The sequence below is a fragment of the Rhinopithecus roxellana genome, chromosome 2, assembly GCF_007565055.1.
Source record: "Rhinopithecus roxellana isolate Shanxi Qingling chromosome 2, ASM756505v1, whole genome shotgun sequence".
Taxonomy (NCBI): Eukaryota; Metazoa; Chordata; class Mammalia; order Primates; family Cercopithecidae; genus Rhinopithecus; species Rhinopithecus roxellana.
Window position 1 is genome coordinate 39,653,323 of NC_044550.1, and position 13,916 is coordinate 39,667,238.

Genomic DNA, 13,916 nt, shown 5'->3' on the forward strand with positions numbered 1-13,916 from the left:
CTGCTGGCTGAGAATTCTGCTACGGTACCTGCATCTTTCTCCTCCTGTTTTAAGTAGTACTGTTTTACTTCTGAGAAATAAGCAGAAAGTAAAGAGGGAGAGAAGGAAAAGGGAGAGAAAAGGAGAGGAGGGAAGGAGAAAGAAGAAATAAAATACAAAAAAAAAAAAAAAGACAACACAAAGCACAAGCCCCATCACTTGAAAGAATATTTGAAGGAATTCTCAAAATATTAAATATGCAAAATTGCTTTCTAGCCAAAAAAATGAATGTAGTAAATATTTCTTCTGACTTAAGTTTTCAAGTCAATTTTTCTTGTTTGATAGTTCCTGACTATGCCGACTTAAGTTGTTAGGTCCTGGGTTTTTTTCTGTTTGTTTTGTTTGTTTTGCTTTTTGTTTGTTTGTTTGCTTGTTTTGTTTGTTTTTTTTTTTTTTTTTTTTTTTTTTTTTTTTTTTTTTTTTGAGACGGAGTCTCGCTCACTGCAAACTCTGCCTCCCGTGTTCACGCCATTCTTCTGTCTCAGCCTCCCGAGAGCAGCTGGGACTACAGGCGCCCACCACCACGCCTGGCTAATTTTTTTTTTGTATTTTTAGTAGAGACGGAGTTTCACCGCGTTAGCCAGGATGGTCTCCATATCCTGACCTCATGATCCGCCCGCCTCGGTCTTGTTTTTTAATGTATCCCTTATTTTTCTCCACCTCATTTTTTTTCTTATAAATTAGAGTTTAGCAGTACAATCTAATAAACTAAAATGACTTTTCTCCCTGTACCAACACAGAAGTTTCTAGTCTTAAGGAAGCGGATAAGCTGAGAGTTCGGGTTCTTCTGAGAGTTGAGATGTGGAGTCAATTGCAGAGATAAGCTCAGCAGGACACAGAATGAGGAGAGCAGGCTTCTTTCGAGTTCCTTCTGTGAGATGACTTTATAGCCTTTCCTCATTATTGATATTGAGATATTGTGAATTCTCAAATGAGATACATTTTCATTCAAATGTAAGATCAAAACAATTTCCAGAGCAAGAGATAAAGGTTTTTAACACTATTCATAGTATCTTTCATTTTCTGTTCAACCCCCTAAACACATTGCTGAGAATATTTACTAGCTTCACTGGACACTTTTTTCTTTCCATACTTAACGCTATTCAGTTTTTTTTCCCTGTTTCATTAGCAAGATTTTTAAAAAGTCACTAATCCTTTTGAGGAAACTATATGAAACGTCTTCTGAAGTAATGATGCTGTTTGAATTGGTTGATACCGGGAAGGAGGTAGGCATGGGGCACAGTATCATCAAGTCATTGTCTTAATCAACAAATGTGGTTTGTCACAGACAATACATTGTCAGCAAAGTTCATGAGGAAGTATTAAAACATTTCTTGAGTCATTACAATTGCATAAGCCTATTAGTCAGCATTTGATATAAAATAGCTTTTTGCTTGTTTTCATTTATTTAAAAATATTGATTAAGCATCTATTATGTGCCAGGCATTATGAAGTTCTCATTTTTGTGTAACTTAGTCATTTAACTATTTCTTTTTAAAGAGAAATCTAAAATACTTGTGTAAAGCAATGAGATATGTATAATACTCTACTATTACTACTACTATGATGACTGTAACTGTTCATTACTGTTACTGTTATTTGCCTTATTCGCTTTGATTTCAAAGATGAGAAGCACAGTACGGAGGGCAAGGTGTACACAAATGGTTAAAATATATTTTCAAATAAGTTATTCAGTTAAAAGCAGTAAGCTTATACAAAATTATAAATCTAAATGAATACTAGGGGTAAAAACAATTGTCAGAGGTTCTTGAATATTAAAATAATTTGACAGCCTTTTTCAAGAAGCTTACATTGTCACCATGGGTTTTTATGTGTGTATGTGCTAAGAAATTTTATCAACTCTTTTTCCTTTAAGTCATGAAATAAATAGCACAGCCATTCAGTCAACAAAGAAGTTTTCTAAGACCCCAAACAGAACTTACCTGTTAGCTATTTTAAAAGAAAATATCTAGAGACATCAGAGGACCACTATCCATTGAAATTGACATATTATTCCTGCCTTACATAAAATATTTTGAGCTGACATTTCCCAAATCCTTCTTTTAAGTACAAAGTTAGTGAGCTATCAATCATAAAAACAATTTGAATAGAGCTATAGCTAGTAAAAATTTTGGGTCAGTTTGTTAAAGTATTTTAATCAATAAATTGAAATACTAGTCAATAACAGATTTTCTATTAAGTGCTGAAAACAGATGTGTTTTATGTGTGACTGTCAGTTGATAAGAATCATTCAGCCCTCTGGCACTCAGGTTAATGGAGGTTTTACTGTCTTCCAGTGAAGCATGAGGTGTGGGTGGGGAAAAAGTGAGGAGAGTGGGGCTGGGGAAATATCTTCCTGGGTACTGTTACATAGAAGTGCTGCAAAATTTTGCAGGCTTGAGAATTTTCATTTCAGTTTATGTTAATCAGTGTAATTTGTTGAGTCTCAAATGTGTGACTGTTATCCAGTTTCACCACACATTCATTCATTTGAGGAAATTCCAGTACAATGTTTTCCCAGAGCCTACAAACACATTCAATTGTTAGCAAGTACCGTTTGATCCTCTTTTGCTGTGTAAGAAGTCAACCTTAAACTTAGTGGCTTAAAACAACAATTTATTATTTCTGATAATTCTACATATTAATATGAGATTCTTCTGCTATGCGCAATTAAGTGGGTATAGTCAGAAGCAACTGAAATGGGTGAAAATCAAAACTGGCCTCATTCATGTGGGAGGTGGTTGGTGTTGGCTGCTGGCTGAGATTTCTGCTAGGGTACCTGGGTCCTTCTCCTCCTCTTTTAAATAGCGTTATTTTACTTCTGAGGAATAAACAGAAAGGATGAAGGGAGGGAGAGAAGGAAAGGGGAGAGATGAGGAGAAGAGGGAAGGAGAAAGAAGAAAGAAAATAGAAAAAAAGACAACACAAAACACAAGCCCCTCCACTCTCCACCTTCTTTCTTCTCCTTTTCCTTTCTCCTAGTCCCTCCCTTCACTTCTCCTCTTTCTTTCTCTCCCCTTATTAGAAAATCTTTGCTCTGTGGGAAACAGTATATTTGCTATAAAGAGACCTTAACTCAGACTGAAAGCTGTTCATTTTTATAATTTCCATATTTATAAGGATCTTGCATAGGGTCAGGTATGTAACAAGATTACCAATAAAGGTTAATAAATTGATATTTAATTGATGAATGTTTATATAAAGGAAACTACATCATAAATTTTGATAGTTACCATGTACTTCACAAAAAAATGGAATATACAGTTTTCAAAAGCTTCTATAAAAAGACTCATAGAAAAATTTTAATAGTGCTAAAAATTAATCATACATACATAAAAAGAATATAAATAAATTTAGAAAAAAAATAGGGATGCTTAAACTACTAAGTTCTCAGTTTTCTCGTTTGCAAAGGGGAGTTTGAACTAGCAGTCTTGGGAAAGAAATTATTAATAATATTTACCAAGAATCTACTTTGTTCCAGAGTAGTGCCTGTGAGATAGATATTATACTGATTTTACAGATGAGGAAGCTGGGGAAGGTAGATGTGAAACAAACTGTCAAGCTCACATAGCTGGAAATACACAAAACTAGATTTGAAATCCAATTGCTCTAATTTTGTACTGCACCACAAAATATAAAGAAGTGTAATTAGCTTCTCTTGCTGGAAATAAGTCAACTAGTTTTCTCTTTAACCCTAGAGGTAGATTTAAAACAAACATCATAAATTTATGTGTTAGAGAAACGTCTCCACTAAAAATACAGAAAATTAGCCAGGCCTGGTGATGGGCACCTGTATACCCAGTTACTTGGGAGACTGAGGCAGGAGAATGGCGTGAACCCGGGAGGCAGAGCTTGCAGTGAGCCGAGACCGCGCCACTGCACTCCAGCGTATACGAAAGAGCGAGACTCCATCTGAAAAAAAAAAAAAAAAAAAGAAGTGGATTTTCCAGAGAAGGGTCCTTGCAATTTATCTATGTTCAGAAACAGGACTTTGAAATTTGTAGAAACAAAATTATACACCTAAACTCTAGATCTTTCTGCGTTCTTATCTCACTCCATGTATTTGAGGTATGAACAATCCTTCTTAGGAATATAATATTAATTTTGCTGACTAAGGATGAACCAGGACTGTCAGCCAAAATCTAAATCATGGTACATTCTCCTCCTCTTCCTTCATTTAGTCAGGGAGACAACTAGAAATTCCCAAGTGCTCCCTTCATCTGGTAAATTTCTCATTTTGTAACGTACAGGAAGGTATTTTGAAATTATATACAACATGAGAGTTATCCACAGCAATTATTTTGCTTAAGCAGGAATTAAAACTACGATAGAAAAACAAAGCCACTAGTCATATTTTATCATAGATCTTGTCATACCTTCAGGAATTGAAGGATTATGTGAATGCGTCACACATAGAGGCAAACAGGAAAGTCTGGTATAATGAAAGACATTAATTATACATTGAAAATTGTCTGAATTGGAACAGTAGCAGAGTAGATTTTAGCTGAGCATTTGTTCAATATCAAGTGACTTTACATAAGATAGAGTTTCAGACAGATAACAGAGTGAAAATAGTATTTAGGGGTTAGTATGAAGAAACTAGAAGACATATCCCTAGGATATTTACATTAGATTAAATTTCCCCAAATATGTTAGTCCTTGAGTTTACTAGTAGCAAGATCAACTAGGAATGGTCAGAAGAGTGAAGAGTAGCTGTCAGTTTCTTAGATTACTCTTCGGTAATATACTGTAATCTGTTTTCTCTATAGAGTGACCATTTGTAGAATGGGCCTGACAACTAGAATTCCAAGGATGTTAGAAACCATGTTTCATTCTATTTCTATGAACAAACTAAGCTTACAAGTCTTGTTTCTAAAAAAAAAAACAAAAAAAAAAACAAAAAAAAAACAACAAAAAAAAGTCAGAGCTTGATGATCAAAAACAAAAAACAAAACAAAAAAACAGTAACCATTGAGATCAACTTGACCAACATGGTGAAACTACATCTCCACTAAAAATACAAAAAATTAACTAGGCAGGGTGGCACATGCCTGTAGTCCCAGCTACACAGGAGGCTGAGGCAGGAGAATCACTTGAACCTGGGAGGCGGAAGTTGCAGTGAGCCAAGACTGCGTCACAGAACCCCAGCCTGGGCGACGGTGAGACTCTGTTTAAAAAAAAAAACACTAACCAGTAATGTTTATTTCTTTATGAATCTTATATTTCACCTATACAAAGGGCATTTAATATTCTTTAATCTTTTATAATCAAGCATTTATCAGGAAGTATTTTGGAGTTAATATGACATAGCAGAGATTGTTTTAAACACTGAAATTTAGAGGTCATTTTTGTAATTTGGTTTGCTTTCTAGGGTTTCCCCAGAATTACTGTATCATTCATAAGTTCAAAAAAAAAATACCATTTGAGAGATGAAAAGGGACCACAGAAGTTTAATGCATTTTTAAAAATTAGAGATATTTTGTACTTTTTTATTGTTGAAAAAATGTTTAGAAAGCCCATCTCTGAATCTACTTTTTAAGTTTTTTCATATCTTTGTCTCTTTCATTCTCTCTGTTATTTAAATACATCAATATATAATAATATATTAATATAATATATTATGATATATATTAATATATAATATATAATAATATAATAAAAATATTAATCTAATTTATATTTTATATGTAAAATATATAAATTTTTAATATATAATTTTTAATATATTTTATATATAAAGAGAGAGATAAACATACAGGAAAGCCTAGGTTAGATATACTAAAGTGTACAAGTACATGCCAATATAAGCATATATAATACATTAATTCAGCCACAGTGTGAATGTGTGTATACACATACTAATTTGGTTAGTCTTCTTCTTTTCATTTTCTTGGTTTTCCTAAGAACAGGTATTTTATATGAAATGACACTTTTAATACTAGAGAGACAGAGAGACTTGTTTAACCAGGTCACTCATTTGTTTAAATATACACTATGTGCTAGGCATTGTACCAGGAACTGAGATAAAGATGATAAACATTGTCCCTGCTCTCATGGAACTTACAGTGAAGCTAGAATAGACAGACTCTAAACAAACGACCACATGTGTATACTCTCTACAAACTCTAAAGTCACCTTCGTGAGAAAATGTTATCAATAAAAAGTACAGAGTGCTATGAGAGTATAGAAAAGGGATCTTAATCTGGGAGGAGTAAGAGTTATAAAGATTGCCTCAAGGAAATGATAGGTAAGCTATCTCCAAAGGGAGGAAAGATGGGAGGTAGCCAAGTGAAAATGAGGGGTAGGTAGATTACCCATGCTAAAGCCCTGTTGGATTACCTGTCGACAAGAAGGAGAAAAGAGGGTAAACAAATTACAATTTAATCAAAATTTACCATGAGCCAGATTATTGATTTTAGTATAATATCTGACAACCTGAGGCTCAGGATAACTTAACTAATTCATTAAGTCATTCTATGCCCCACACATTTGGAATGCAGAGTTGGATGAAATATGATTGATGTTCTAGGAGAGTTCTGATACAGTTAGATGAAGAAACCTATAAACAAATAAAAGCAACGGAATGTATTTGTTATAATTCAGATGTCTAGAAGATGCTATGAGAATACCAAGATGCAAACCACAAGCTTTGTTGAGTGTGCCGAGGAAAATTCACGAAGGAGATATTGCTTGAACTGAGTGCTCAAGGACGAATAAGTCTCCTCTTCTATGCAGGAAAACGTAAGTGCTTTCCAGGTAGAGGCCCTAGCAAATACAAAGTCATGAGCCTGGGGAAAGAACATGCCCAGCTAGGGAACTGAACGCCTGACTATAGTGAATGTGAGGCACAAGGGAAGTTGAAATTCTGATGATCAGGAGTGAGATGAGACAGAACATCATTCATCGTGTTTAGCAACTTTTATTTCATGTCTAGGAAACAGGGAGCTATTTAAAAATTTAGATAGGGAAATCTTATCCTATTTGTGTTTTCTGAAGACCCCAGAGGTTATTGGTGCTGTGAAGGAGTAACTGGAAGGGGGCTGAGCATGGAGAAAAGTCGAACCAATGCAATGGTATTGGGGAATGGGGGCCATCTCTGCCAGCCAGAGAAGAGCAGAGGTAGTATTTTGAATAATGTAGAATTAAAGGTAAATAGTAACAGTAGAAGGAGGAGAAACAATATGAGTGGTTTAGAAATCTTTTATTGTTTCTCCAAATGACAGTACAACTACCAAAAACCAACGTGACACACAGTAAAAAACAAAAGTACAATTTTAATATAGTGAATGTGATACACGTATAATTCCTCATTTTAAAAAAATGGTCAAAACCTTTAAAAGATCCACAATAGACATCTAAAAATCTTAGCAATGCTATATATTTTTTGAAGACTAAATGATGAATTTATATTCAAATTGTTCAAATTTGTTTTCAAAACTTTCAGAGCACAGATCATTGTTAATTTTGCTTTTATTTAAAAAAAAAAAACAAGAGAATACATTTCTATGTAAATTAGCAATCAGGAATTTACCTGCTTTGGGGCTTCTTCATCTATCTAAAGTGTATATTTAGTGACCAGAATTATAGTCATCCTATAGTGAATAAATAGCATACAAAATCAAAGTTTAATGAGTAAATCATGACATTATGCCATACTAAGAAGACATCAAATGTCTAAAATTATAGGAAGAGAATATGTTAGCCCTTACAGAACTTAAATTTTTAGAAATTCTGAATAAGGAAATATATTCTGCACAGATAACGGTATGACACACTCAGCGTTCTAATACAATACAACTTAAACAGCATCCTAGGGTAAAGAGTAACATATTCCCCAAGAAACAGAGCTAAAATATTTCCTATTATATGAAAAGAGTAAGTGAGGACAACAGGATACCTCCCTCAGCCGCATACTAATAAAACATTTCCATATGAAATCCACAGCCTTTTCGGTAAGACTTTAAGGAATATGATAGAAATACAATAGTTATCTTAAATTCAATATTCATTGAAAAACTAATAACCAGTGATTCTTTGCTTACAATATGGTCAGTTGCCAAAGAGTTCAACAACTTATCAGGTAAAATAACAGTAAATAGCAGAAATACTATGCTAAACACTTCATTAGCTGAGCTGTAAACTTCAGGGACAAGCGTAGGCTTTCCCCACAGTCTTCAAAGTAGGGAATCCATGTAGAAAATGGACTGTTGGAAAACACCAACCCTTTCTTCTTATCCTCACTGGGTCCAGGGATCTCCAGAAAACTGCTCCGCTGAAGAACGGGCAATTTTACGATGTATGGTCCTTTCTCTTACTCAGTTTTTCTTGTTTTCCACTGTTGAGAAAAGAGTTATATTAGTATAATCAATTCCCATACTCCTGTCTACTACATTTGGTTTTCAAAAGTGTTTGATGGGGAAAAAAAATCAGTAAAAGCAAAGAGCCCACAAAAAATAGATGTCAATAATGAGCTCTGTGTAATTGTTCAGGCATGTAAGATTGGTGATAAAGGTCTCCCCAGAACATTCCAGCAAAAAAAAGTTTCCCTATTCTTCTTAACAACCTTATAATTCTAAGCATGCTCTAAATCCTACAGAGAGAATAAGGACATTGTGAAGTATATGCCTTCCAGAGAAGATATTAAAATACCCCAAAGATCAAAGGGACAAATACCTGTCCAAAATTTTCTGGATGCTTCTCTTTAGAAAAGGGGCTTCCGGGTCCAGACAAACTTGCTTTCCATTCTTCAGGGAGGCTCTGAAGTAAAGAAAAAGAGGATGCAATCATGAGCCACAAAGGTTGACGATCCAGGCTGGAGGACTTGCCTAAGTCACAGTAGACACAGCAACACAGGAGAACTTACATCACTTCCACCTTGGAGCACTGCGGGCCTACGGGGAACACCTGCAGTTTACCGATCATTTTGGGGTTTACTCTCGGCGTAAAGTGTAAACAAGTGCAACGCAGCTCTGTCAGCACAGCAGAGACGGGACCAGCTGGGGAAGAAAGAAAGACATTTTTATAGGGCAGGTTGCTGGAAGAGTTTCCTGGAACGCAGCGGCCCGCAAAGGCTGGGATGCACCGCTGTGCCCGAGTGCGTCCCCAATGCCAGGCGCTCTCACCGCTGACGAGGGGCCCCGGTGGCGTCAGCAGCAGCAGCAGCGCTAGCAGAGCGCACAAGGAGCCCGAAGGACCTGGGACACGGGCCGCGCGGCTGGACTGGAGGCTCATAGTTGTCAAGAGAGCGCTGTGAATGGTCGCGGGTTCCTGAGTTGGGTGGAGGCGCGGAGATTGGAGGATACAGAGCACTTTGGTTTCCTCGTGCCTTCTGCACTCCTTTTATCTGCATTCACCCCTCCCTACTGGCAGGAAACTCAGGCTTTGGGATGCTGGGGAAATTCCCTGAACTCAGGGGGCAGTGTGGAAAGAAGGGGTTGATGGAGGGGGGCCGGAGGATGGGAACTGGTGAGGTGGGTGACTGGGAGGAGCTGCCTGCGGCCCTAACCGGGGGGACATTGAACCCCCGCCCCGCGGTGGAGAGAGGTGTGGCTCCAGCCAGAAGAGAGCAGCGATTCAGCAGGGCCTCATCCCCTGGGTCTGAGGGGATTAGGAAGGCTGGCTTCTCTGAGGCAGGCAGCTGTCTGGGAGATGCTCCTCATCTCCAATTAGAGAGAAAAGTTGGAACCAAAGTAGCGGGAGCTTTGACTTGAGAAAAATTTCTGAAAGCCAATCCTTTCTAATTATTATTACTATTATTATTATTATTCAGGAAATGTTATTCATTATTATTGCCCTAAACTGAAAGTCCTTCCTCTTCTTGCAGGCAGGTCATTTTAGGTTTCTTGAATGACTTTTTGATTCTCTGGATTTCAGCCAGCTTTAAAAGTCAAGATAACGTGACTAAAGAGGCTCTATCCCCAACTGAAGTCAGTTGCCTGAATTGGACCCAAAGTGAAATCCGTTTAATAGAAATTGTATACTTGTAGCTTAGCAAGTATATGTGTGTTGAGGCAGTTTGATAAACAAAAATATCTTCAAAAATCACCCAGCAAATTGCCATGGAAGATACCTTGCTGTTGGCAGTTGCTATGCTATTGAATTGGAAGAGGTTTTGGTCTTATTGGGGATGAGGTGTAGTATGGTGAGCATAGACTAAAGCTTGCCGGGGAGCCCGGGCCTGCCTCAGCTCTGGTCCCACCCCCAGTTGTGTATTTAACACCATTTGGAGACGCCTTAGGAGGCTGATGAGTTTGAGGGGCTCATGTGAAAGCCTCTTCTAGAGATTTACATCAATTTGGCAGCATAATAGCACCCAGTCTCTTTTTCCCAAACAACTTCATGGGGGAAGGAATTCTCCCCACAGGCTTCTGGAACCACCTAGTTTCATGATTACTGGTGACCAAGGCTGCTTCCGCAGACCTGCTCTAGTCCCCAGTGAGCCCTGCACTGCCACCTGAAACTGAAGGGTGAAGTAGCTTCCAGCTTCTCCCTCTCTCCTTCTTTGTTATCTGTGGAGGAGTTAAAGTACTGAAGGTTTAAGGGTCTTCCACTGTCTTGCTCCATGGCAGGCATGAGTACGGCACTGGAATGGCACATAGACTTTCTTTTACAGAAGTCTAACTACATCCTTTTCTGGCTGGTTCTGAAGAACGTTGTCCTCAGGGCAGGCCAGCAAAGGTAATCAGTAAACATGATGGCGTTGAGAAACCAGTCATGACACACAACTCTTTTGCTTGTCCCTTGTGACACTGGGGAATTTTATTAGCTTCCTCTCCTGTCACCTCCATTGGTGAGCAAGAAAGAGGTGTCATAGACCTTTACAATTTTTATTCTGGAAGGAAACAAGAAATTCATTGGCTGAGGAAGCCTGGGTGGTTTGGCCCTCACTTTGTGGGAAACTAAATGAGAAGTCCTCACATCTTCCTGACACCATCAGCATCATACCTGACTCAGCAAATGGAATTCTTCATCTTTCTGGGGAGTGGTGATCTGTAGAAAACAGCCCGCAGATTTAGTATATTGACATTTTAAAGATTAGAATGTATCTAAAGACAAAAGATAAGTCTTGCTGAAATGGCTAAGACAAAACTTCAAAAATGTGACTAAGATCCTAGGCAATTACAACTTAACCACAGGGAATAAACCACAGTATAAGGTTTTGTTTAAAAAAAAAGTTTAGTGATGACATAGGTTATTGACTTTTAAACTCTCTCTCCCTGTCTGTATGTGGGTTAGTTCTGAATAAGCTGCTTTAACCATAAATGAACATATGAATTTGTTTTTGGCACCAAATGGTAAAATCAGAGAGGAATCATGAGACAAGATTGCCGGTTCCTCCTGATGGTCTTGTAAGTGTACATGCCTCACCTGCTTTGCACTCTGAATCAATTCACAAAGGATTATTTATAGAATGTAAGAAGAAAAAATATTTCTGCAGTTGATAAGCAAGTAATAGAAAGTCCCCCCCAATAGAAGTGGGTTGTTGGGTTACCTAACCTAATCAGGAAGCAATGTGTCACTTAACCTGGCTTCCCATGAAAATCAGCCTGGGTCATTGTCCATGTCTGACTCCTATCTAGGCATCCTCTGATCTAGGAGGGAACATGAATGATGCAAAGATCCCCTGAGGTTAAGGTGGAGAGCATGAAGAACTATGACAGACATAGGACTTTAAAAGTCATTGCCCCCTTTTCACTAGTTTAAAGGAAAACCATTTGTCTTACCTGTACTGTGTCCAGCTGGTAGAGAAAAGCTCTGTGTTAGTTTTGTTTCCAACAATAAGAGAACAATTCATCCAATGCCATTTGCATCCTGATGGCCTGAAAATTTTACTGCCTGTCAAAATCAATCCTACTTTAGTCATTGTACCACATAGTAATATAATATGAATGAAAATATTCCAAAGAGTTTGTGGCTTTCAAAACACTTTTATGCTCATTATTTCTTGAGCTTCACATTTATTCTTTGAGGCTGATTTAAAAAAAAAAAAATCTCTTTCCCAGAGAATGAGTTAAGTAGTAGAAAATCCACAATTGGCAGTTAAACACCAGAGAACCTGCCCCAGTGATTTCTAACGGTTTCCAGATTACAAACCACTTTCTTCACAGTTGCTAGCAAACACCTCCCAGTGGCTTTCCACAATCCGGGTAACCACTTTATTATATTTCCCAGCAACCACATTTTAAGCTATTGAGAACCTCAATCCATTCACTTCTATATTTGGGACCACAGTAATATCAAGGGTCCAAGAGACTTCCAACATATTCAACCTGAAACCCTTTTCTATATCCCTCACTTTCTTCAGGGCAAATTCAAAGTCTTGTCTTTGAAAAGGCTTATTCTGACAAAGCCAAAATAGAGTATGCCTTCCACCTTTGCTCTTTGAACATCTAGTGTACTTACAATAACCACTGCATGAGGCAGAGTTTAATTACTCCTTGATTTTACTTTTATCTCCTTCGAGTCAACTATAACCTCCTTAAAATCAGTGATGTCTTACATTTCTCACACAACCTCACATAATTTCTTAGTTCAACAGCAAACAGTCTGTGAGTACTTGATGATGGATAATGATAACAATTTTTTAATTTTACAGTGTTCTTTACCTTACATTACAAGAAAATCTTAAAGAGAAAAGAATGGGGCTGTTTACTGCCATTAAGTCCTCTATTTTTTTAAACTTTACAATTTTGAATTGGCTGCCTCCTATGTGGGAAATTATTTCTGGGTTATTCTTAGGGAAACTTAGAATGATATCAATGATATATTCTGTCTTTGAATTCGACCTATTCAAAAGAATGTTCAGAATCTAGCAAGGCACTTGATATTAAAAGAAAAATGTATATGCAACTGATGTATCAACCAAATTACATAGTTTCTGTGACATAGAGATTGTTGGAGATAAATGACAATGGAAAAATCGGATTACATTATATTGCATTGAATGTTAATGGTTTGTGTATGTCATTCTAAATTGACTTTTTCTAACAAACTAGAGAAGCCTTTAATTATATGATGTAGTATTTGGCTTAGGTTAGGTGTTTTCAAATGTTCTTTCTAAGATTTTATTTTTTATATTCACCATTCTTTGTATTACCTTTAAGAAATGCTATATATTTGCAATAATTAAGGATGTGGACACGTTATTATCAGGTTAAACATATCAAGTGTATCAGTACAAGGAAGGCAATAAGAGTTTAAGTGGAGGATAGAGTTACTTGCATGCATGCAAAGAAAAAAGAAAAAACACCAGTAACTCTTGAGTTTACTTTGCAATGTGAATGCAGTCTGTCTCTTTCTAAATTGAGCTGGTAGTCCAGTGAAGAAGTAGCGTCATCCAGGGAATAACTTTGTTCCAGGGTTGCTTCACCTTTGCTTTGAAATGCCAGGAATATTTTTCTTCCTTTTGCCAGTGATCTAATTTTCCTTGCTGCTCATTTCAGATTATATCTGTTTGAGGACTAAATCAGTGAACCTTGACTTAATCCGTACTGAGCTAGATTTCAAGTAATCATAGCTGGGTTTCTCTTTCCTAAGTCCAGTGTGGATGGGGCAGCTAGTTATCTGTTGTCCAACTGTGCAAATGTTAGAAAAGTTTTTGCTGACAACAAGAGATGTTACATAGGATAAAAAAAAGATAAGAATTAAAGTTTTAAGTGTTTCTAACAGTCTTAAGATCTTCAGAAACAGAAATATTTATATTTATAAATATAAAACTTTATATTTATATATATGTATATTTATACATATATATATATATTTATTATACTTTAAGTTCTAATTTAAGTTCTAGGGTACATGTGCACAATGTGCAGGTTTGTTTTATATATATATGGGCCATGTTGGTGTGCTGCACCCATTAACTCGTCATTTACATT

At 36.8% G+C, this 13,916-nt stretch overlaps 1 protein-coding gene across 1 annotated transcript; it reads right to left on the minus strand.

The window, feature by feature from the left end:
* Positions 1-7,225: 7,225 nt before the first annotated feature.
* On the minus strand, positions 7,226-9,346 carry CXCL6 (C-X-C motif chemokine ligand 6). The gene is made up of 4 exons (XM_010359006.2): positions 9,162-9,346; positions 8,903-9,035; positions 8,713-8,796; positions 7,226-8,374 (listed from the first exon to the last, which is right to left on the minus strand). The coding sequence occupies exons 1-4, from the start codon at positions 9,268-9,270 to the stop codon at positions 8,329-8,331; spliced, it is 372 nt and encodes a 123-aa protein (XP_010357308.1). The 5' UTR covers positions 9,271-9,346; the 3' UTR covers positions 7,226-8,328.
* Positions 9,347-13,916: the final 4,570 nt, after the last annotated feature.

What these genes read in the sequence shown, in the direction of transcription:
- CXCL6 (XM_010359006.2), bottom strand. Translation starts at nt 9,270, where the DNA reads ATGAGCCTCCAGTCCAGCCGCGCGGCCCGTGTCCCAGGTCCTTCGGGC. An exon ending in TGCTCCAAGGTGGAAGTGAT is followed by an intron (nt 8,797 to 8,902) that starts GTAAGTTCTCCT and finishes TCTTTACTTCAG; the next exon opens with AGCCTCCCTGAAGAATGGAA. An exon ending in ATCCAGAAAATTTTGGACAG is followed by an intron (nt 8,375 to 8,712) that starts GTATTTGTCCCT and finishes TTTTCTCAACAG; the next exon opens with TGGAAAACAAGAAAAACTGA.